Source organism: Astatotilapia calliptera, chromosome 6, assembly GCF_964374335.1.
Source record: "Astatotilapia calliptera chromosome 6, fAstCal68.1, whole genome shotgun sequence".
Lineage (NCBI taxonomy): Eukaryota > Metazoa > Chordata > Actinopteri > Cichliformes > Cichlidae > Astatotilapia > Astatotilapia calliptera.
Window position 1 is genome coordinate 20,239,579 of NC_137427.1, and position 24,002 is coordinate 20,263,580.

Sequence of the window (24,002 nt, forward strand, 5' to 3'; positions counted from 1 at the left end):
TACGTGGATTACTGCATCATTCCTCTTCCTGGATGTTGGCTTTACTTGCTCTCTATCTCAGCCTTCTGCAAACCTTTTTCTCTGTTTTCTTTTTTTTTTTTTTAAATCTACATGTTTCTAACATTTTTCAGAGTTTGGTAAAAACATGTTCTAAGTGATTGATATCAAATACAAAATGGGTTGATCAAACTCATTTTACTCATATAGACCATATAGAGATAAAAACACAATATTCTGTAGTTTCATGCTTGACAAAAATCTTGTTTATATGATGCATATGCACTTATAGTCACATGTTTTTCTCCTAACTCTATACCGGTTACTCTGAAACTCTCCTTCTGTTTAAATACATTTGTCATTGCCCATTATATTCTTTACTTCCTCTCATTCTCTCTGCACTCGCACTGACTCTCAGACACGTCCCATGCAACTCTGCTCTTCCTCCTGCCCTTCCTTGTCCTTCGTCCCACTCTTCTCTCCTCCTTCATCCTCCTTCCTCACCTTCTTCTGGAGCCCGGCTCAGTAAAAGAAGGTGAGAATCTGTTTTTTAGTTTAACTAATGTTTTTCTTTGTGTTTTTAAATGCTCTCGTACTAACTTTTCATACCTTCCTGTAGTCTTGTGTTCTGTATTTTTCTGTAGTTCGCCATTCAGACAGAGACATGCTAAATTCATCCCTCATTTATAATCGCTGGGCTGTGTTCAGCTTTTTCCACCTCAGCAGAAAATGTCATCATGCTTTTGGTGATATCGATGGAATTACGTCTGCATGTCTCTGTTAGGATGCGATTCCACGATTGTTCTTTCATTTGTTTTTGCCTTCTGTTTATCGCCACCTGCATCTCAGTCCTCTGGGTGGTCTCCGTGCTCGTCTCCACTCCTCCTCATCTGTCCCTAATTTTCTGAAATTTCCATTTCTGGCCACTGTCCGAGAGAATGATTGCCCTGACCCAAAGAACAGGTACACACACACTCGTACCAAAAGTCAGTGTAAATGTCTGTTAGTAATAGCAAAGTCATAATCTGTACTTCTGGTTTCATACAGTCTTTGAAGTGGTTTTGATATGTGTACATGCACATGCATGCATACATGTATGTGTAAAAAGTAAGTTCTATCTATCTATTGACTGTTTATCAGGGCACATCTGTAACTACATCTCTGTATTTGGGTGTTTGTGCTGTCAGTGATGTAGTGGCGCTTTCCACACCAAGTGCAGCTGGTGGGGTCGGGGAAAGCCCTCAGCGCAGCCGCCGCCACTCGTGGAGGCAGCAGATCTTCTTGCGGGTCGCTACTCCTCAGAAAGGCACAGACTCCATCGGTAAGGGACACCCACACACACTTAAAACTTTTGAAATCATGGTTAAAGACATAATTCACTTCATGCTGGACCCCTCATTGTTCTTGAGACTGTAGATAACCCCAACATGCTGTGTTGTCATCATGCTCTAAAAAGCAATTCTTGTGTGAAATTAGTTGTATTCCTGTTTATCTTTGGTATATTAGTCTGTCTAATGGCTAATGTAAATTTTAACTTTGGATCCACTTCTAAGCTGAGAACAGAAAAGCTGACAGCGGCTTGCAAAGCTGAAAGTGAAAACACACTCCATAAAGAGTGTGTGTACATGCTTTTCTTTGCTAAAGCCCAGGTTTCTTAAGCATGACAAATTAGCATGAGGCTAACAAATGCGCTGATGGAGTAGAAAATTATGTGGGTGATCAACTAACAGTATGCTGATTTATATAAACATGACACAGCCACTTCATGTAATGACCAATGCATTCTAGCAATTGCAAATTACCAGGCTGAAAATGAGCAGAACTGATGAGGGAGTGAGTAATGTCTTTACAAAAAGTACTTTTTTTTCCTGCTGTAAATGAAATTGCTGGAGAGGGGTACAAGTGTGTGTTACTAGAGCAAGACTTTTAGCACACTAAAAGTCAAACCTTGTGTGTGTGCACACTGCTGAGTAAAGATAAAGGACAAAGTTTTGTGTAGAAATGACAAAACATATGACAAAAAAAAACAGGGTCAAAGCTTAGGCTTAACATTCTCTGTTCCCAGTTTGCACTCGCATTCTTAACCTCTCCACCTGCCATTTCAGATACACAAACATTCATAGGAGAAACTGTCACAGGAACATGAACATTTGTAGATAAATTGTTTCCTATTAAACCTGACTCAATTGAAGTACCTTGCTTACTGCATACCTTAGTAAATCACGTTATTCAGTTTAATAGTTTTTGCGAGTCTAAACAGGAAGCTCATATGCAAAACTGAGACTGCGCTGCTTCAGTAAGCTGTTACTACACTGTTATTAAATCTGCTCCTGCGGTGCAGACACAAAGCATTTCCACTGTGTGTCACTCTTTCATTTAGTTTTATGCTAAGAACTCTCAGAAGAGTTGAAGGCAGAGATTCATAACTTAAACGTAACTCCCTATCTGTTTATCATAACAGTTTTAATTTCTCATCTCCTCCATTTTGGGGAAGCAGTATACTTTTTATTACTTCTTTATTATTATTATTATTTTTTAACCTACGGAAGTCATGCATTAAACATATATTTATATTATATTTAGTTAATCACAGCTATATTTGTTGTTATGTAGGGCTGTAATGAATTGATTATACTAACAGTTGTTGGCAAAGCCCCAGACCTTTGATATCATCAGTAAATTGATCAGTAAACTGAGCAAATAGTACCCAGAAACCTCTTTCTTGATGTTGAAGTGATACTTTCTAAAATGTAAGGTGAAACTAAGAATTTGTGATATATTCATGTACTTTTTATTTGTTTTGGTTTTGGTTTTTTTTTACAAATCCAGTATTGGCACTAGATCAGTGGTGCCCAACCTTTTTTGCGCCACAGACTGGTTTTTGTCTGACAATATTTTCAAGGACCGGCCTTTAAGGTGTCGTGAACAAATACAACAAAATAAAACCGATTCCAAAAAAAGACGATTCATTCATAACACAAGGGAACAGACCCAGGAAACAGAGTCAACGATAAAAACGATAAAAAAATAATTTAAAAAAACAAACCGCTAAAACCGATAAAAACTCTGAAAACCATAAATTTCATACCCAAGCCTCAACGGTACTAAATGACTCACGGACAGGTACCAGTCTGTGGCCCGGGGATTGGGGACAGCTGCACTAGATGATTATTCTGGTGGAGTGTTAATTTTGTGTTACTGCAGTATAAATTTCTTCACTAATGCTGCTGGTTGATTATTTGAATGCTTGAAAATGAAGATTTGCCTAAAAGCTTGAAAACCTTGAGCAAACAGTTGTAATTGTTGCCTGGGAAATGACAGCTCTTGTCAAATACCGTCAAGGTATGATGGTTACAAGTAGAAAACTGTATAACTTTGGGTAGTGAACAGTTACTTTGACTTCAGATAACTTTGAAATATCAATCACAACATATGTTGACATAAAAATGCCTGTATTTCAGCTTGTGGACATGTCTTAATCATGCTAGTGCTTGCAAGTCTTTGGATTCTGTGTCATAATTATATGTACAGTGCACTCAGGACAGAAGAAGTGTTGACAGTTGAGATTGTTGAGCTTCTCACACTGTAATGCCAGTAAGCACCGAGCAGGAAAGAAGCATGATCCATGTGAGCTGATATAAAACCGTTTTCTCACACAGTGCATTTTATTTACAAAAAGAAGTGTTTTCTGTACTTTGTTATGTCAGTGTTCATTTTGTGTTATTGGAAGACTTGGTCTAACAGGGTGTACACTGTTTCTTTCAGTAACATGCATGCATGCATTATTATGATTTTATTTTGTTTTTATGTCCACTGACTCCTTGATTCATCAGCTAATTGCTAAATTGCTGCTTTTCAAAAACTCATTGAGAATAACTAGTTTCACTAGTTTCCACTAGCGGTGTCCTACACTCCCATGTTGTTTGGACATGTATGTGCAGCACATAATGTGTTGTTAACTAGAATGCCTGTTGGTTGTTTTGTCTAGATAAATTATTAAAATGTTAACTAAGAGGCCCTCAAGATCTAACCACTGGGGGGTGCCAAAGATCACATTTCCCAATGTTACGCTTTGTGGCTTTAACGGAACATTACAGCTACAAAGATTTCCATACAGTTAAATAATACCTCCCTGGTGCACCTTCAGCAATATTTAAATCCTCACAAAGGTGGTATTCTTCTCAGGAGTAAGTAACATTATGTAGTTTTCCTATTATTATGTTGACTCGTGCACACGCCCAACTGGAGTCTGTTGGGTGGATATTGTATTTCATAAAATCAGATTGGTATGTTGGACTAATGTGGTTGTTTTCTTCACTTTAACACTGAATGTGCAGAGACTGGTGAAGTCTGTCTTTCTGCATGAATTTGCCCTGTAATTGAAGCATGTTAAATGTTTCAGTTAATGAAATGTGCAGCCAAAGTTTACTTTGACGCTCAACTGCAAGCAAGTGAAGGGAAAAACAGGGCTTTTTTTTTTTTTTAACAAGTCAATGTGATGGGCTTTGTGCTGGCTGAATGCAGTGCTAAACTTGTTGGGTGTGTATTTATGTGTGTGCGTAGATGCATGAGGTCATGGGCGTGGTGTGTGTGTGTGTGTGTTTTGCTGGAAGTGGCAGTGTGTCTCAAGGTCATGTTGACAGTCCATACATAGACAGCGCCAGAGGAAAGCGCCAGCCTTGTTGACCCACTTTGCATGGTGTGTGTGTGTGTGTGTGTGTGTGTGTGTACTGCAACCTGGTTCTGACCAGGTTGTTTGCACAGGGAGTGGATTGTGCCACTTTGTGCCAGAGTGTGTGTGTGTTTGTGTTTTTATGTTATTATGAGGAATATGCAGTACCATAGTGTTAGTTGGGGTAAGTAGGCGGGGAATTAATGTCATCAAGTATTGCAGTTTGAAAGTTTGACATTTTTTCACCTAAAGACAAATTGTCACCAGTCTTCTGCTGAAACTGCAGCAGTTGTCTCTCTCTAGTAAGAAACATGAATCTGTTAAGAGAGTTGTGCGCGCGCGTGTGAGTGTCTTAGTGTCTTTCTGTGTGTGTCGTCCATGAGTTTGCTTTGTCTTCACCTCTTTTATAACTGAAGAGCCATAAATTTGTGTGGTGACTCGGCTGGTTTCAGCATGTCTTAGAAACAGATGATCACTCCACAAATATAAGACTCGTTTTACACAAAGCCCGCCATTGTGGTGTGCGTGAGTGTTTTTTGTAGTATTGAAAGGATGACCTTTACATATTTATTTTTTTTTTTTCCTCAGAAGAGTCTTTGACAAGATAAGCATCAGATTTACATACCTAAGTTAGGCTAAGGTATGTGTGTACGTGTGTATTTTAGTGATCAGGATCAATCGTGATATTCCCGCGAACTGAAAGAGAAGTGCGATCTGGATAGTTGGTATGTCGCTCCTCTAAACAACACAGGGTATTTTGAGGTTTGGGATCCACCCTGTACTTTGAGGTGGAGTCACACAAACGCTTTTTTTTTTTTTTTTTTTTACTGTCTGTGTGTTGCACCCAACTGTGTCAAATATATCTATGTTTAGCATTTTCTTGTTGTTTTGCATGAGTGTCCGTGAGGTTCACCGAAAGAGAGAGAAAGAAGAGAGAGAGAGGGGTCTGGAAGGCTACTTGAATTTTTTTAGAGACGATGATTTTGTTCCTTTTTATACCAACACGTTTGAAAGTAAGAAGAAGTTGACACTCGCCTCTGTCAGGTATGAACAAAAGTTTTGTTCATACCTGTAAACAAAGTGAAGTGTTGAACAAATGTAAATGAAGTGTAAATGAAATGTAAATTTCTTGCTTATTGTCATTGCTAATGGTGAAAGAATCACAACACATCTAACACACAAACCCAGAACTGTGGGTCTGAATCTAATCGGAAGGCCTGCAGTTCTTAAACGGCGTGTTATCTGCTAGTCCAGATGAAGGAATGTGAATGTGCTGCTCATAAATGTTTTTATTAATAAGCTTCTAACTCCAGAAGATATTTGTGATTGTTTCATTTTAAATTGAAATGACTTGGAGTGTTTATTGCTTTTTTTTTTTTGCTCAACAAAACTGTTTTTAAAGATACATTTCTCAATCTAAATTAAGATCTTTTTTTACATTTGCTACAGTAAACATCTTGTGCAACATAATCTAATGTAAGCTAATATGATAATCTTTTAAATGTCTTTAAGATGGGTCTGATGCCTGTCAGGTTGTGGCCCAGATCGTGGGTGGAGGATCTGGGGACTCGGCGATGAGACCGGTGCCTGAGGAGAAGACGAAGAGAACCAAAGAGGAGCTGAGGGATCTCTGGAAGAAGGCCATCCTGCAGCAGATTCTCCTGCAGAGGATGGAGAGAGAGAACCAGAAGCTACAAGGTGAGCTGGATGAATAAAGGGATTTTTTTTTTTTTTAAACAGATACACGCAATGAGCCCACACTGACTTTTGAGATTTATTCATATTTACAAGTAACAACTCTTAAAAAATAGCCCTAAACAGAGAAGTTAAAATAAACTTCCCTACAGTGAGACATATAATCAAACTTTGCTATCGCATTTCACAGTGTTGTGGTGTTCAGCCCGTAATCTACACAGCAGCTACTCAAGCATCCTGTTGAGGTGGAGAAAAAACTTCAATGTTTGCCTGAATTTGAGATGTACACATCAAAACGAAATGCACACAAAATAGAAAAACTGGATGAGCCAAATGGTGCTTTATTGCTGTGAAAAAGTGTTTTATTAGCCCTTAACTCTAAAATTTTTGAGGTGTGTTAAATATTACTGCAGTTCTGTCTGAATTCGCTCTGTCTACATGATAACATGCAGGTACTGTTTGTTTCACGTGGCTCATCGGTAGTCATTGACTACACGATGAGTTGGTTTCTCTGGAAGCTAAAAAGTAGGATGAGTCTTTGTTTAAGACACTGGCAACACGCCTTTCCAAATGCATGCTCTTAAAGCTTTGCAAATTGAGTATACACCTACTTTTCTTTATTTAAAATCACAAACCACAAATGATCAAGTTATATAACACGTTATTGCATGTGTGTGCGCGCGCGCGCGCCCAAAAGTGCTTCCTGGTAGGCACATCTATGGGTGTGCCAAGTGCACCACCTTTTTCCTGACCCAGTTGGCTCATATCTACACCCATCTAGCCATGTGTCATACCTCTGCCTCTATTTATGAACCATAAATTGACAAGCACATGGTGCTAGATTAACGAATGAAGGTCAATATTGATGTAAGAAAAAGAAAATACAGTTGGGACCACAGCCTCACAATTCTGCCTCACGCAGACACTCTGATCGCACTACACAAACACACACCAATCCAAACATTGCCAGCGTGTGGCGGCTTTCTTGGCGCTCTGTAGATTTATTGTGTTTTAGTCTCCCACAGCGTGCACTCCACCTTTCTGTCCGTTATTTGTCAGGGTGGAGCCCGACTCCGTATCCTCCATTCTATGAGTTTATCTCTCTCGCTGCCGCCTGGTTTGTGGGTCAACTATGAAAACACGCGCGTGCACGTCCATCCATGTGTGCGTATCTTTGTCAGCTCCAGGGTGGGTTATCCTATCCTGTTGTGTTTTATCAAGGGTGGAGTTTTCCGGCGGCAGTGAAAGAGAAAGAAAAGAAAGTAGGAGACAAGGAGAAGGCTAGACAGAGGAAAGAGAAGGAGCGCTAGCTGGGCTCCTGCCAGTGTGCCACTCCTGAGTGACGAGACACTGCTTGCTCTGAACAGATGATAAGACAGACGGCATGGCCACAGCCTCAGCATCTATTCTTACTATGGGTGTGTCAGCTATCTGCTCCGTCCAAGTTTTTTCCCATTAATCTAGATTATGCCTTCCAGGTCATTCCTCTACATTTCTGATTTATGTCCCATAAAAGGTATTCATACAGCTTTTTTTCAGTTTTTTTCCTTAGACTGTTTATTTTGTGAGTTCAAAGCAGCCCTAAAATTAAATTTCTTAGTTTGTTTAATAACATTGTGCTGCTAGTCTTTTTCTTTCTATTTTTTTTTTTTTTTTTAATATTCATTCAGCCTTTTTTCCTCTTACACCTTATTTTCCTAGAGTCCTTTGCAGTGCCGGCTGCGATGGGTGGCCTCCTGTCTCTGTCTCTGTCCTCCTGTAATGATGATATCACTCTCCCGAGCGCAGCCAAGCTGCAGCTGGTCACTGGGTGGACACCACATTTGAACGGAAAGGGTGGGGGCATCCACAGGGGAAGAGGGAGGGGGTGGTGGTGGGACTATACAGACATGGGATTGACTGAGAAGAAAAAAGAGAGAAGACATGGGTTTTGGGCTAAGAGATTTGGGGAGGGAGAGAGGAAGGGTGTTGTCATAGAGAGAGGAACAGATGAGGGGTGCTGGGTGTGCCCTCACCTTCTTTGATCACTGGTGTCAACATGTTGCAACGGAATTCAGTTTGTGTTTTTCTGTTTGGTTTGTAAACTGTACTAACCTGAAAGTCCAGTGGGAGGTTTTCCTTTACATCGAACCAAAAAAGACAAACAAAAAAGTTTCATAAATAAAGGGGATGTTGCAATTATGTACGTCTCCAGTTATTGCTAATTAGAACGTGTGTGTCTCCATGTGAAAATTAAGGCATCCTCGGGGTATTTTTTTGACTGTGGGTCGTAAACAAGAGCTGTGTCTTTCATAGCTTAGAGCAACACTTTCTGTACTAACTGAAGGGATCTATTGAGAATTCCAGCTACAGGATGTTGCAGAGGGTCGGACAGACAGCTGTGGTCTTATGTTCCTTTGAAGGGGTTGCAAAGAAAACACCCATAGAAGCAGATCTAGTGACAGTAAAGTTTCTATAATCAGCATGGTTAAGCACAGTAGAGTAAATTGCACTCTGGATGCCATGTAAAGGGGACACTTTCCTTAAAGAACCTGAAGAGTCATCAAGCAAGTTGTCACCGCTGTTTAGTGATTTTCTTTTCTTTTCACTCACTATCACCTGTATCTTCTGACCTTTGCTGAGAAGTGTATTAATGCAGTGCAGCTGCATGTTTCTGCTCATCACTTTGCCACAACAAAGAGCGAACGAAAGTCAGGATTAGTAATTTGTCAAAGTGCACGGGTGCTATGTGAGGCTCATTTTAATACGCAAAACCAAACTGAAATCGATAGCGCATAATTCCGAGAGTTTTGAGCAGCGCACATAATGATGAGATGATGGGCTCAAATAGTTCTCAGAAACCGAGTCCTAACACCTCAGCTCCACCAGCAAACGCACAGTGTTGTTGCTTTTTCTCACATGTGTTGTTTGTGTGTTTGTGTTTGTAGCATCAGAGAACGATCTGCAGAACAAGCGCCTGAAGTTGGACTATGAAGAAATCACTCCGTGTCTGAAGGAGGTCACGCTGGTGTGGGAGAAAATGCTAGGAACTCCCGGGAGGGCAAAGGTCAAATTTGACGCCGAGACCATACATACTGCAGTTGCACAAGGTACATACTTGGCTCCACAAACACATGCTCTATATCAGTTCCTCCTGTAAATGTTTATTCTTCTTAAAATCAGCAGAGATTTTCAAATATTGACCAAACCTTAACGCACAAAGCTCCAAAAACTGTAACTTATCTTCATAACTGTTTTTTAAAATGTGGCAAAAGCAAGGTGACTGAATTCCACGAGGCATTCTACTCACTGTTTTTGGGCACAGTGAACTCGGTGTCTATTCCCTTTGACATTTTTATCTCTGGTGCATGTCTCTAATCATCAGGCCTTTTTGTTCTGTCCATTTTCTAGTATCAGCATGTTCTGCAGCGTGGACAGGAAGGTTATCTACTGTGCACACGGCCTCGAACAACGAGTCCAACACACGTATTTACACACAGAAAGGTCACCATATAACAAATAGCAGTCTGAGAACCTGGTGAATTAGGGATACAAGCTGGATAATCCATCTGAGAGGAAGCTGAGAGTAAATTTTACATGCAAGAAGCGGGCAAGCGGTGATTGAACGATGCTCGGGATATTAGTAGATTAAAATTATGATGGAGACAACTTCTGTTACTAAGTTCTACAGGCATGTACAAATAGTTAATAACTCAATAAGGGTAGAAATCCCTTTGGACATGGCGGACGCGTTTCACTCAACATGGTAGCGTTCTGTCCCACGTTTGTCCTCATCACCCTCTCCTTCCTTTATCGTTGTCTGGCAGGTGTCCCAAGGCAACACAGAGGAGAGATCTGGAAGTTTCTCGCCGAACAGTACCGGCTAACACAGACAGTCCCTTCCCGGCCCCCTTCTAATCACACTCCATACAAAGAGCTGCTGAAACAACTCACCTCACAGCAACATGCCATCCTCATCGACCTGGGTAATGCATCCACGGTTAACATGCAGGGTTAAACTGCGTGTGGGTTATCTAAATGTGCCTGGTACATTCGCTTTCCCATGTCGTCAATGTCACAAAAGTGATTTTTAACAATGTGTATATTTTACGAATCGCAGTCTAATTCAAAACAGTAAATAAATAAACACATTTTATGTCATCAGTTAAGTCTAATAACTTTAGTCTAATTGCAGTCGTTGTATGCATAAAATGCCTACACACTTTCTTTTACAGCCAAATGTAAGTTGGTTGTTTCTTTAAATAATATATTTTCTCTAAATGCTATGTATGCCACAAACACTGCCGACGCATTATTAATCCCATTTGAACCCCTGATTACCACTGGTGATCGTTGGCCTGCAGGCTGCCTGTTGAAGAACCTGTAATTTAAAAACAAAAAAACTCGTGAGCTAAACTTGATTCATTGCCTTTTTTTCTGTTCTTATTTATGCTGTTTTGCAACGTTTGGATGACTCCCTGACAGTCACACTTAGACCACTTGCAGATTCACACTGGCAGTTTCCTCATGACCTTGGACTGATCCTTTAACATTGAAGCCCAATCAGGAGCATCGTTTGTGTTTTTGTGTTTAGACAGTCAGTGTCGAGTTCTACTGGAATGACCCAGAGGCGTCTCAGGTTGAACGTGCAGCAAAACTGTCAAAAGTGTGTATCACAGATTTTCCCCTTCAGGTGTTCAGAATGAGACTTTCGAAGAGTGAGCCAAACATAACAGGAGCAAGCTGAACGGCTATAAGGAGAATGCCTTTAATGGTTTAAGAGCCATATTTACTTAGAAAGTAAAGTGTTTGATTCTTTGTCGTCATACCCTATACATCTATAACCTTTAATATAGGTGCAACAGCTGATTGTGAGCACGGGAGCCTCTCTAATCCTTTTGTTTGGCGCTTCAGTCAGCATGCATACCAAGCATAATCACTACTTTGTAGCTACAGTGCATAAAGGAAAAGAAAACATAAGATTTTAGTAGAACTGTTGCTTTTAAATAATCAATTTGTCAGTCTCTTTGTGTGACGTGTGTGATGTTTATAAATTCACGTAGCCAAACACCTCATTGTTCCCACTGGTTTATGGTCATTCTTTGACAAGTACTGTGAAAAATGTAAATTTCCTTCTGCGTGATACCAAGAAGTCAAACGTACATAGCAAACGCCACATAAACTGCATATATTCTTTTGTATTTGTCAAACCTCATTTTAACACTTTCTCCCTTAAATGCTCCCAACACCTCCCACCCAAAAACCCACATACACTCACTACCTACACCCCACCCATATAACACCCACATATATATACATAGACACATCCACCCACAGATCTGTCCCTGTAGTGCTTCCCCTCCCTCAGTTTTTGCTTTTGACCCTGTGTTTTTCATGTTATTTACTCTACATCTAATAGGGCAGGGACAGCTGTAACGGCGTGCACATACAAACTGGTGGTTTGCATACATGGTCTAATATAAAGGTGTTATATGCAGTGTGATAAACACAGTGTTTGTCACACTGAAGCTACAAAAATAAGAATGCAGGTAGAAGATTTATGGCAGCTCAAGGCTATTTCCTTCACATAAACAAGCAAAAGAGGAATTTATTTATTTTTTTGGTTAGAATGTAGGTGCGTAACACATTGCATTCCCACACCTTTTATGTAGCAGAATAGACACACTTTCCTCCAGGCAGGGGAGGGAGTCAGGACATTATGTTCACCAGCTTAAATCCCCCACGCACATTCCTTTAATATACACTCACACGGTTTTCATTCGGTTCTCTAAAACCTCACATCACTAACTGTAAATCAAGTCCTCAGTCCCCTGACACACACCTGCCAATTACTAGTCTGTCCTTCCTTAGAGTGCTTTTTTGTTTTGTTTTTAAATGGAGCGCATTCCTTATTGTCATTTTTGAAACATACACGTCCAATCCACTAATACACGTTAAGCCTCTGAAGCACGGGGATCGGTTCTCTTTAAAAAGCTGCATTCATCTGTGCGCTTCTCAAGAACCTGTTTGTAAGCGTGTTTGCTCCAAAAGAGTACGTGCATGCAGCTGCACCGAGCTCCTTTTTAACGTCAACAGCAAAGTGAGAAGTTCTGCATCCACAGCGAAGATCAGCAGTGTATATGCTTTGTTCAAAAACATGGACACACCCAGATGCTGCTGAATAGAATAGAGCGAATTAAAATAAACCATGAGAAGAAAATGTTACACTTCTAAAGCTGTGTCAGTGTTGTTTTCGACTGCGTATCTGGTGCATTAGTTTGAAATAATATTTAATGCAAACTACGGACGTTGCTGAGAGATAATATGCCGCTCCGCTCTTCTCTTCCAGGTCGTACTTTTCCCACACATCCATATTTCCAAGCCCAGCTGGGGGCAGGACAGCTGTCTCTCTATAATATCCTGAAAGCCTACTCACTGCTTGACCCTGAGGTATCATTGAATTCTGTTTTTGCTTTATTTCTGCCTTTCTCCTCTTTCATTCTGCATGTTTCTTTTGATATTCAGTGGAAAAAAGGAAGAAAAAAAAGCCAGCTGTTACCTGTCTTTTAGCCTTGAGAGAGTTTCCCTCCCCTGTGTTGTCGGCATCAAGTTTGTGGTTGTCGTTTTTGTAGGTGGGATACTGCCAGGGCCTGTCCTTCATCGCTGGAGTGCTGCTTTTACACATGGGGGAAGAAGACGCCTTCGACATGCTCAAATTTCTAATGTACGATGCTGGGCTCCGCAAACAGTACAGGCCTGACATGATTATCCTGCAGGTACAGTGTTCACCCACACAATATTCTCTTGTCAGTGTCCCCAAACAACTTAATCTACATTATGTTTCCCTTTCTTAAATACTTGAATCACATGAGCAAAGCCCTCCAGTTCCAGTGGTTATGTAGTTGAGTAATGTCACTAACTCACATTTTCTGGAATTTGATGCTTCTTATTCCCCTTTTTTTGTTTTTAGATGACACGTCTGCTTACGTTTTCGTTTTCAAACAAAAACAGTGAATTAATGGCCTCTAGAGCGTTGGTGAGGTTGAGACATGGTCTTAGTGCTTGGCATTGGAATTTAGTTGCATTAGTACTCGCCACACAGTTGGTAAATAGTGCTCGTGTTACAGATAACTACGTCATTGGTTTTGAATTCCAGTGTGGGATTGAATTTCATCTTTTGATAGAACTAGAACCAAAAGAGCTACATACTATGGTTAAATGCTAAACAACCTTGTTATCATGCTAAACATCATGTGTTTTGTTCCTGAATTCAAGCGCAGGTCACGTAACAATAAAAAGCTTGTGAGCTAATCCAGGGAGTCCAACACCAGTCCAACATGCGGCATACTCCACAATAATATTGCACAGGACTGTTGCTTTTTCTCAAGCTTCAAACTATGAATATGAACGAAGTGCTGTTACGATCTTGGTGCTCGTGATCCTTAATCAATAAATTCAAAAGGTCCTTGACGGCTTTCCACTTTGTGAACGTTATACACACCTTTTGTGAACAATCCCTCATTTTACTTTGCTGCTAGAATGAAAGTGAACAAAACCAGATAATAACTCATCAATCATTTTGTGGTTTTTGAGGTCAAAACGAGAAATTCTATATTGTCAAAGCAAATATGATGACGGGATGAGGCAGGTTGTCTGCTGTGGTGACCCCAAGAGGGGAGCAGCTGAAAGAATTCCTGGCGAGTCTGGTTCTTCCACACAAACTGTGCCAAATCTGCTGTTAATCAAAGTGATTACAAGCTTTTACGGCAGCACCATGTGGCTCTTTGTGACCAATTTCACTCAGCGGCAACCAGCAGCTACTCACCAGCTGGTTGAGGTAGACACATTTTTCCCTTGTGGTCTGTGGTGGCCACAGGATCACTATGTTCTAGGTCTGTGTGACTGATTTCATAGTACAGGGAGTGCAGAATTATTAGGCAAGTTGTATTTTTGAGGAATAATGTTATTATTGAACAACAACCATGTTCTCAATGAACCCAAAAAACTCATTAATATCAAAGCTGAATGTTTTTGGAAGTAGTTTTTAGTTTGTTTTTAGTTTTAGCTATTTTAGGGGGATATCTGTGTGTGCAGGTGACTATTACTGTGCATAATTATTAGGCAACTTAACAAAAAACAAATATATACCCATTTCAATTATTTATTTTTACCAGTGACACCAATATAACATCTCCACATTCACAAATATACATTTCTGACATTCAAAAACAAAACAAAAACAAATCAGCGACCAATATAGCCACCTTTCTTTGCAAGGACCCTCAAAAGCCTGCCATCCATGGATTCTGTCAGTGTTTTGATCTGTTCACCATCAACATTGCGTGCAGCAGCAACCACAGCCTCCCAGACACTGTTCAGAGAAGTGTACTGTTTTCCCTCCTTGTAAATCTCACATTTGATGATGGACCACAGGTTCTCAATGGGGTTCAGATCAGGTGAACAAGGTGGCCATGTCATTAGTTTTTCTTCTTTTATACCCTTTCTTGCCAGCCACGCTGTGGAGTACTTGGACGCGTGTGATGGAGCATTGTCCTGCATGAAAATCATGTTTTTCTTGAAGGATGCAGACTTCTTCCTGTACCACTGCTTGAAGAAGGTGTCTTCCAGAAACCGGCAGTAGGACTGGGAGTTGAGCTTGACTCCATCCTCAACCCGAAAAGGCCCCACAAGCTCATCTTTCATGATACCAGCCCAAACCAGTACTCCACCTCCACCTTGCTGGCGTCTGAGTCGGACTGGAGCTCTCTGCCCTTTACCAATCCAGCCACCGGCCCATCCATCTGGCCCATCAAGACTCACTCTCATTTCATCAGTCCATAAAACCTTAGAAAAATCAGTTTTGAGATATTTCTTGGCCCAGTCTTGACGTTTCAGCTTGTGTGTCTTGTTCAGTGGTGGTCGTCTTTCAGCCTTTCTTACCTTGGCCATGTCTCTGAGTATTGCACACCTTGTGCTTTTGGGCACTCCAGTGATGTTGCAGCTCTGAAATATGGCCAAACTGGTGGCAAGTGGCATCTTGGCAGCTGCACGCTTGACTTTTCTCAGTTCATGGGCAGTTATTTTGCGCCTTGGTTTTTCCACACGCTTCTTGCGACCCTGTTGACTATTTTGAATGAAACACTTGATTGTTCGATGATCACGCTTCAGAAGCTTTGCAATTTTGAGACTGCTGCATCCCTCTGCAAGATATCTCACTATTTTTGACTTTTCTGAGCCTGTCAAGTCCTTCTTTTGACCCATTTTGCCAAAGGGAAGGACTTTGCCTAATAATTATGCATACCTGATATTGGGTGTTGGTGTCATTAGACCACACCCCTTCTCATTACAGAGATGCACATCACCTAATATGCTTAATTGGTAGTAGGCTTTCGAGCCTATACAGCTTGGAGTAAGACAACATGCATGAAGAGGATGATGTGGACAAAATACTCATTTGCCTAATAATTCTGCACTCCCTGTATTTGCAAGGAACCTCATGTAACTGGTTGCATCCTCATTTTCATCCAGGAATAGTGGTTGCCAAGCAGTCAACAACTGGCCTTTATGGCTGAGGCCTAACCTGAAAGTTCTGTGAGGTGCTTAAAAGTTTTTCCCATCCTTGTGTACAAACACTCATATGGCTAACCCCGATCATAAATAACGTGAAATTTAATTAAAGATGGTTTTAAAAATAAACTGTGTTGTTCTCTTTGAGTGTTAAGTGACGATAATACACAGTGAGGCAGCAGCATACACTTAAATGACATCTGCATAATCCAGCACTGGTAAAAAGGCCATTTTCCATAGTGTACCCTGACTAGTTTAAGAGTCACTGTTGTCAGCATTTCAGTTTAACATTAATCTAATCAAAACTTATTTCTTATACCACTTTAAATGAGGCACCTTCGGTAAACTTGGTGTGGATGTGATCTACCACGGATAACGTTGGAGTTGCTCTGTAGAAAGACAAATTGATATGACCTCACCGCAGCACTTTGTATGAGGGAGTTAGGAAAGTATTCACATTTAGTGCAATACTCTATACTTTGCTATGGTGAATGAACGGAGTGGCTCATTAATGATAAGTGAAAAATTGCTTAAAAAATAATTGTCATACCACACAGGAAGCCCTCGTTTTACCCTCCAAGGAGGTGACCTCATAATAAGGTGTCGTGTTATTGGTCCATTCTTAAACTTGTGTTTGCGTCGTAAACTTAAGGGGAAAAAAATCTTTCCATTTTTTACCAAGACGTTTGTCTTCCTGAATACTCTCTATTAAAATCCTACAAATGTTCATGTATAACAGATCCAGTTTTTAAAGCATGTGTGAAATAATAAAAGCCCCTCATACAAAGTCATGTTACACCTTTACAACGAAGTGCTGTTGCTCCTCTCAGATCCAGATGTACCAGCTGTCGCGGCTGCTTCATGACTATCACAGGGATCTTTACAGCCACTTGGAGCAGCAGGAGATCGGGCCCAGCTTATATGCCACCCCCTGGTTCCTCACGGTCTTCGCCTCACACTTTCCCCTCGGGTTTGTGGCCAGAGTTTTTGGTAAGCTTTGAAGGCTTTCTATTTCTGCACAGTGGATTTGGTGGGTCGCCGCCTTGTTTCTTCTTCCTGATAGAAGCACAGCAGTATTGACGCATGACAGGAAAAAGGATGACGGGGCGTTTACAGTGATGTTTAGTTATCTCTACTCCCTAGGTATCTCATCTAATTAGATCTTGAACCCAAAATGCTGAAAGGAAATTGTCAGAGCTAAATGAAATTTTAGTAACTGATTGAAGATAAGTAGTACTATAATCCTGAAAGTTTGGTGAAGGAGTTGGGGAGGGACTTCAGGCAAAGTAAAGGATTCAGTTGAGTCATGTGCACACTGAGACTCAGTTACAGTTACTGTTTATCTGTTAAGTGACCTTTTCCTCATTTGTGTAAATGCCATCACGCCCACAGAGGGTATATGTTTTCTGGAGTTGCCTTTCTCTCTACCTCATTCCTTCCGCACTTTTGTTTTCACGCCTAATTTCTTACATAGTACTCAGTCATTGAACCAGACTCACTGGCTCCTTGTGCTCATCTGAGCATAACACTTCATTTGTGTGTGTGTTGACGTGCACGAGCGTGCGTGTGTTGCGCTTAGCGGCCATCACATTTGCACTGTCAGGTTTTTGATATCATCTGTGGGGCCCACACCTCTGCTGCCATTCCTTAATCTTCTGTATGATCTCATGCAATCCTGCCTAACCCTTACCACACCCTGATGTATTCACAGTATACACACACAAATGCTCTCTGGCTCTGCAGATTCACAATGGCCTACATTTATGTTTGCTTAAACGTTTTCTGCTGACGTCAAATCATTCTTCCCATTAATGAGCCTTTAAGTTGCCATTAAACAGGGTAAGCTCTGCTGTCAGCACATGTCAGTATTGATTTTTACAATATGTAATTTAAGAGTGCCGTCACGCTAGAGCCTTTTTTAGCCTCCTTTCCCTGTGTTTTCTGGGTTTTTTCCCCGCTTGCCTCTGTAACTTATCCTTCCTTTTTGTCCTCTGTCAGATATGGTGTTTCTGCAGGGGTCAGAGGTCATCTTCAAGGTGGCCTTAAGCCTGCTGGGGAGCCACAAGCCTCTGATCCTGCAGCACGATAGCTTGGAGTCTATTGTGGATTTCATCAAGACCATGCTACCCAACCTGGGCCTTGTACAGATGGAGAAAACCATCAACCAGGTTAGACAAGGAGACAAAGTTGTTTAGTAATGTGTAACTACTCATTTTAACTAGGGCTGCTCGATTATGGCAAAAATGATAATCGCGATTATTTTCACTGAAATTGAGATCTCGATTATTTGACGATATTTATTTAACAATAACAATGTATTGAATAATGACTTTAAAAAATAATATAAAATAGTGTGCAAATACTGATAACAGTGCAAATGTTTGCAATATAAAAAATAAATGAAAAATGTAAACATCTATGTTTAGTGAACTTTGCAGTGTTGCTCTGTGGTGCAGCTACGACACTGTAGCAAAGTTTACACACTATGTCTACTTGATCCACGTCTGACTCCGCGAACCCACAATGTTTCCACACCACTGAAGTTTTCTTTACCTCTCTTTTCAACCAACGGCAGTCACTCTCCTCTCCAAATAACTTCTGCTTAGCTTTCCGAGCTTCCCTCGGGTCCTCTTAATTGTTGTGACACGTGTTCGAAATGCAGAGAGGTGCGCTCGATTTGCCACACGGAGCAGCGCGAGAGTAAAGCACGAGGGAGGGGCTAATAATCGGCTCAGTCATTTTTAATGATCGTTGAAAGCCCAGATCGTAATCGTGATTAAAATTCGATTAATTGAGCAGCCCTAATTTTAACACTGGAGTACAGAAATCTATTTTTTTTTTTTTTTTTTTTTTTATCAGTGTGATCTTATGTATTGAGTTTTGGGAGCTATAGAAAGGTTGTGAGCCATCGTCCTATTGACAGGGTTTTAATAGTTTTGCGATTTTATTAGTTTTTATTTTTATTTAGTTTTGACTTCAGATTTTCAATTTTATATCAGTTTTAATTAGTTTTTACCAATTGTTTGCTAGTTTAGTTTTTATTTTATTTGAAAATCCTTAGTTTCAGTTTAGTTTTGATTAGTTTCAGTTATAGTTTTAGTTGTGTTTGCAATAATTAAGTGTAACAAAATCCCAGTTTCATCATATCAGTCATGCTCTTCTGCTTATCCTTGGGTATGTTGCTATTCCAGCTACCATACCCTGCACCCTGGACAGGTCGCCTGCCTGTCGCAGGGCTAACATGCAGAGACAGACAACTCACATTCCCAGCTATGGGTTCTTTAAATAAATAAATAAATAAAGGCAGATGAACAACCATTGATACCAGGCAACTATAAAATGTATATCTTGGCCCCAATAAGACTATTAACTCTTGCAGCACCGGGTGTTCATAATTTTGGTTCATATGAATTGATAAACTTTTTGAAGGCAATTGACTCACACAGTTATGTAGATATCTCCGTCCTGTTGTCTCGGGATGCATCACGCTGCCTTGCCTGGGGTTAGCTTCTGTTTCTGGGGATGAGGGTTGAGTGTGCTCCCTTACCTTCTCAAGGTAAGCTAGGTTAGCCTTCTTGTGTGAGCTTTTCAAGTGCACTTTAAGGTTTGTGGGATTTTTTTCCCTTTAGAAATGCCCCTCATAATTTGTCTCTTTCCACTACAAGACACTTGCTTCATCCAAAACACAGTCATGTTCAAAGTAATCCCAAATTTGACTCTGGCGCTTTCTCCCGACTTTTCCTGACATGATTCTGCGCGTGGACGGAGCAGCAACACAGACGACTCGACTAACGTACTGCCACCTGCTGGCATAATGAGACAGCAAGAGAAAAATCTGGAAACTAAACTTATTTTCACCCTTGACTATTGTATGACACGCACACATCAATGAAAACTAAACACATTTTTGCTATAAATTCAGGTAATTTTAGTTAGTTTTGTGAACACTCATTACAGTTTTAGTTAGTTTTCCTTTTTTTGTTTTTATTTTTGTTTCCGTTAACGAAAATGTTTTTTCACTTCTAGTTTTCGTTATTTCGTTAGTTTTCATTAACGATAATAACCTTGCCTATTGAGATAATTGAGTCATTGCTGAACAATTGGTCTGGCGTGATTTTTAATTTTCATGTTTGAAACAAAACTAACAACTAGTTGGATGTAGGACAGTGAGAAAGACTTTCTCTATGAATTCCTAAAGAAATATCTGTTCACAATGTACGTGTGTACTTTCATTTTAAAGAGCGAGTGATGCATAACTATTCTAGATAAATGTTAGTCAGCGGTAAAAAGTAACTTCTTTTTTTTTCCCCAGTGTTTTCTATCAGACTCTTGATATTTGGTCTTTTCTATGGTTGAAAATAGGGCTGGGCTATATCATACCGTTCACGGTAATACTGGCGCATGCGCAGTGCCTTTGTTTACATACGCACATGGCGGCGACGCAGAATGAGAAGAGCGAAAGTTGATCGTTAAATGAAACGGATGAACCAGAATTGGTTTGTAAAAATGCTGCAACTTCAGTGGTGTGGAACTGGTTTAGCTTTCGTCCATCAGATACACAACAAAGCACTATTTTTGGTAGTGCATGCTAGCGGGCCGTCGTTATTACCGTGTTTTTTGGAAAATCAATCCTTTGATTTTTCTGAAAATCGACAGTGCCCCTTATAATCCCGTGTGCCTTATGTATGAATTCTGGTTGTGTTTACTGACCTGGAAACAATTTTATGTCGTACACGGCGCTCGAAAATCGGTCAAATGTTTCAGTACGACTTTGCTAAGCTACGAACCCACACCGCTTGATGGATTGTCGGAGCATTACGGCTATCGTAGGAAGGAGCCTCGCGGAGTGATACGTACTGCGCTTCAACATAATAGTACCCTATTATGTGTATAACCTCTTTTTAAGTTTTGTGGATACATGGTTATGCTGAGGATATGTTGGCCAATTTCCACTGGAAATGCCTTTAGGTTAAACTGTCAGCAAGGATTTTGCATTTGCACTGTTAAATTTTTATATAACTTTAATGCACATAAAAAAAACAGCTGCTTGTTCATGGTTGTTTTTTTTGTTTTTTGTTTTTTTGCACTAATAAAGTTGAGGAGTTGTAAAGTATTTTGTCTAGTGTCAGTTATATCGTTAGTTATATTGTTATCACAAATTTTCAAATGTATATCGTGATAAATATTTTTGGTCATATCGCCATGCTCTAGTTGAAAATGCAGAAACGCTGATTCTACAACAGCCGGTGTGACAAAAATATTGATCTTTTGCACAATTTGATGCCTTTATAACACAAACATTCTATTTAAAATGATCTGAACTTCGTATGTGAAAACAGAGGAACGCCTGTTACTTCCTGTGGGACCTAATGCTACAGATTTTTGCAGCTTTCAGTTTTCTTTCTAAGATCTATATTTGACATATGGCAAAAATCAGCTCGTCTTCAATCCAAAGTTTTAACAGATAAAACTTTGGATTGAGGAGGTGGAGAAGATTTATGTAATAAAAAAACGTTTTCATTTATCTCCATAATTCTCCTCGTAACATCTTTGATCCGTTGCTCATACCGAGGCTGCTGGCTTGTGGCTGGCTCTGAGCTCTGGATAGCTTTAGCTTTAGCCAGTTTGCCTTTGTTTGTCTTTGAAATGTCCTCCATGTTCAGCTGTGAGGTTTGTTATAAAAAATTTCCTGGTGGTCCTCCTGCAGTTTATTTTGGCGACTTTGTGCCTTTACTCACGCTCATACCAGACATCGTTCACACGATAACCAGCACCGAGCTCATCAGATTAGCTGTTGTAAAACTGGACGTTCTTTTCTTGTCTGTTGTTGCTCTAAATGAGCTCACGAAACTATTAAAACATTTTTACTAAGTTCACGGAACAGATGTTTCATTTTGAGATCTGGTTTTACAACTCGCAGCAGTTAAAGGAGACAGTTTAATGGCTTCACAATGAGACAAAGGAGAATGATATCCTGCTTGAGTGACAGAGGCTATCAGGGCCAGCCACACCCTGCCTTTACAACAGTGATGAGAGCAGCTGATGGGTGGAGTGTGTGTGTGTGAAGTTATGCAAATTTTACCTCATGCGTCACCATTTGGAAAAATACCACGTCAGTAAGATGGGCCTCTCACGCTGATCAACTCGAGTGGGTAAAATCTCATAGTCTTGGTCAGGTTTCACTTTTTAGTGTAATTTATGGTTGCCATGAGAAAATGTTAACCATTAAGGTGCGCGGTAATGTGGCTGTCAGCTATCACTAGGGATGGGTATCGTTTAGGTTTTATCCGATACCGGTGCCAAACCAGTACTTTTGAAATGGTGCCGGTGCTCAAACGGTGCTCAAACCGGTGCTTAAAGAATGGAGAACACAAAATTGGTCCAAAAACCTCTCATGTTCAGCAGTTTTTTTTGTAAAAAGATAACAATGTTAGCCTTTTCTGCAGCTATGGGGCATATATGGTATCACTCTTGGCTGGAAGCAGTGCTTAAACAATGGAAAAAACACAAACTTTGTCCAAAAACCTCTCATGTTTAACTGTTTCCCACTTTTTCTTTGGTCATTTTAGCCTTTTTGGCCAGGGTGAAGGGAGTATCTTCCATCAAACAAGAAGACAGCCACATGTAGCTATGATGATGTTTGCTAGTTCACCTTACATGCATTAATGTAATAACCTGGTTAGCCTACTCAACGTAAATTACACACGAACAACATTAAGCTACTCACGCAGAGAAGAACGGCTGCTGCTGCTGCATCATTATCCTCATCATTTCTGCTACACTGACAGGGCTAGGGGCCAGGACTCTATTCTTCGGGTTTTTGGGGGATGTTGCTAACTCCGGGTCCGATAACAGGCAACCCACGCACAGTACATGCGCTCGGTGTGAGCTCTTGCAGCAAGCTATCAAATACGGCGCATTTCTCGGCTTTTAAAAAAAACGCTATGCGTCGCCAGGTGTTTCATCGGATTTGAGGTGTTACCTCCTTTGACAGTATCACAGTATCAGCTTAAAGCACTTGTTGCTGCTGAGTTTGCATCTTTTGCTGTGAAGTACAGCCAGACTTTTGACCGCTTTGCCTTGGACATTTTAATCTGTAGCTCTGCTCTAAAAGAACGCACGTACCTGGGCCCGCCTACTATCCTCGGAAACGTAAAATGATTGGCTAGAATCTAAAGTGTATCACAGCTTAGGAAAAAAAAAGCACCGAAATAAAGCACCGAAATGTGCGCTGCTTTTCGGTCTGGTTACTACCGTTTATGTCAGAACCGATACCGGTACCCATCCCTAGCTATCACAGATGACACAGAGCTAATAACTCATGGTAAGCTATACTTTAGAAGGTACGCGCTTATCTTATAATTTCTATGAGATGGCAAACTGCTTACTTGCCGGTACTTTCCCTCCAGTGCCACTTTTTCATATCGGATTATGTATATGTTACATGTGTTATGACTCACAGTTTCATCTGAGAAAAAAAAAAGAAAAGTGGGAGTGAACATACTGGATGTGTGGAGACTCCAGGTCAGTTCATTGTTTTGTAATGCCGAAATGTGAAAAATTCTTTGGTCTGGACAACAGCAGCCTGCTCAGTGTGTGTAATGTGTTGACATTGTAGAGTAAACATCCCCAGTTTCACACGAGGCTTTGTTCCTAGTTTTGACCACCATTGCTGTGAGTAATGATAACGTAATTTTGCTGAGAAACACAAAGTGCCCTCAGTGAAATAAAGGGAATACACGTGAGCAAAAGACTATTTTTTTAATTTAAATATATAGATATATATGAGAAATCTCAGTTAATGAGCAGCTCTAAACCGAATGTGTTTGAAGTCTTGTTGAATTGTGTGATTGTGCGGCTGCTTTTGTTTACTGCCTCCAAATGTTGTCTTTGGTGAGAACAATTAGGAATAACGACCGAGCTGCAATAATGAGAGCCGAGTTATAAACAGCAGTGCTAAACTTGTGGAGTACTTTGAGTTTCCATTATTACTCAGTTAAATAGTTACAAAGCCAAAGCAAGAGTTTTAGATCAATCAAATCAGTAAAAATAACAATTAAACCCACTTTTAACCTGGTCATATTCCTTTTAT

General features: G+C 40.4%; 1 protein-coding gene across 4 annotated transcripts in view; it reads left to right on the forward strand.

Moving 5' to 3' along the window:
* The window catches only part of tbc1d1 (TBC1 (tre-2/USP6, BUB2, cdc16) domain family, member 1), a 52,671-nt gene that overhangs the window by 26,864 nt on the left and 1,805 nt on the right, over positions 1–24,002 (forward strand). For 2 of the 4 annotated variants that reach the window (XM_026170923.2, XM_026170927.2), the window contains 10 exons: positions 416–532; positions 847–960; positions 1,185–1,318; positions 6,182–6,367; positions 9,292–9,453; positions 10,171–10,329; positions 12,693–12,793; positions 12,976–13,119; positions 16,741–16,900; positions 17,909–18,078. In XM_026170923.2, coding sequence (XP_026026708.1) covers positions 416–532; positions 847–960; positions 1,185–1,318; positions 6,182–6,367; positions 9,292–9,453; positions 10,171–10,329; positions 12,693–12,793; positions 12,976–13,119; positions 16,741–16,900; positions 17,909–18,078 — 1,447 coding nt within the window. The remainder of the gene's footprint in view (positions 1–415; positions 533–846; positions 961–1,184; positions 1,319–6,181; positions 6,368–9,291; positions 9,454–10,170; positions 10,330–12,692; positions 12,794–12,975; positions 13,120–16,740; positions 16,901–17,908; positions 18,079–24,002) is intronic. The other 2 variants (XM_080302435.1, XM_080302436.1) reach the window with 2 other exon arrangements.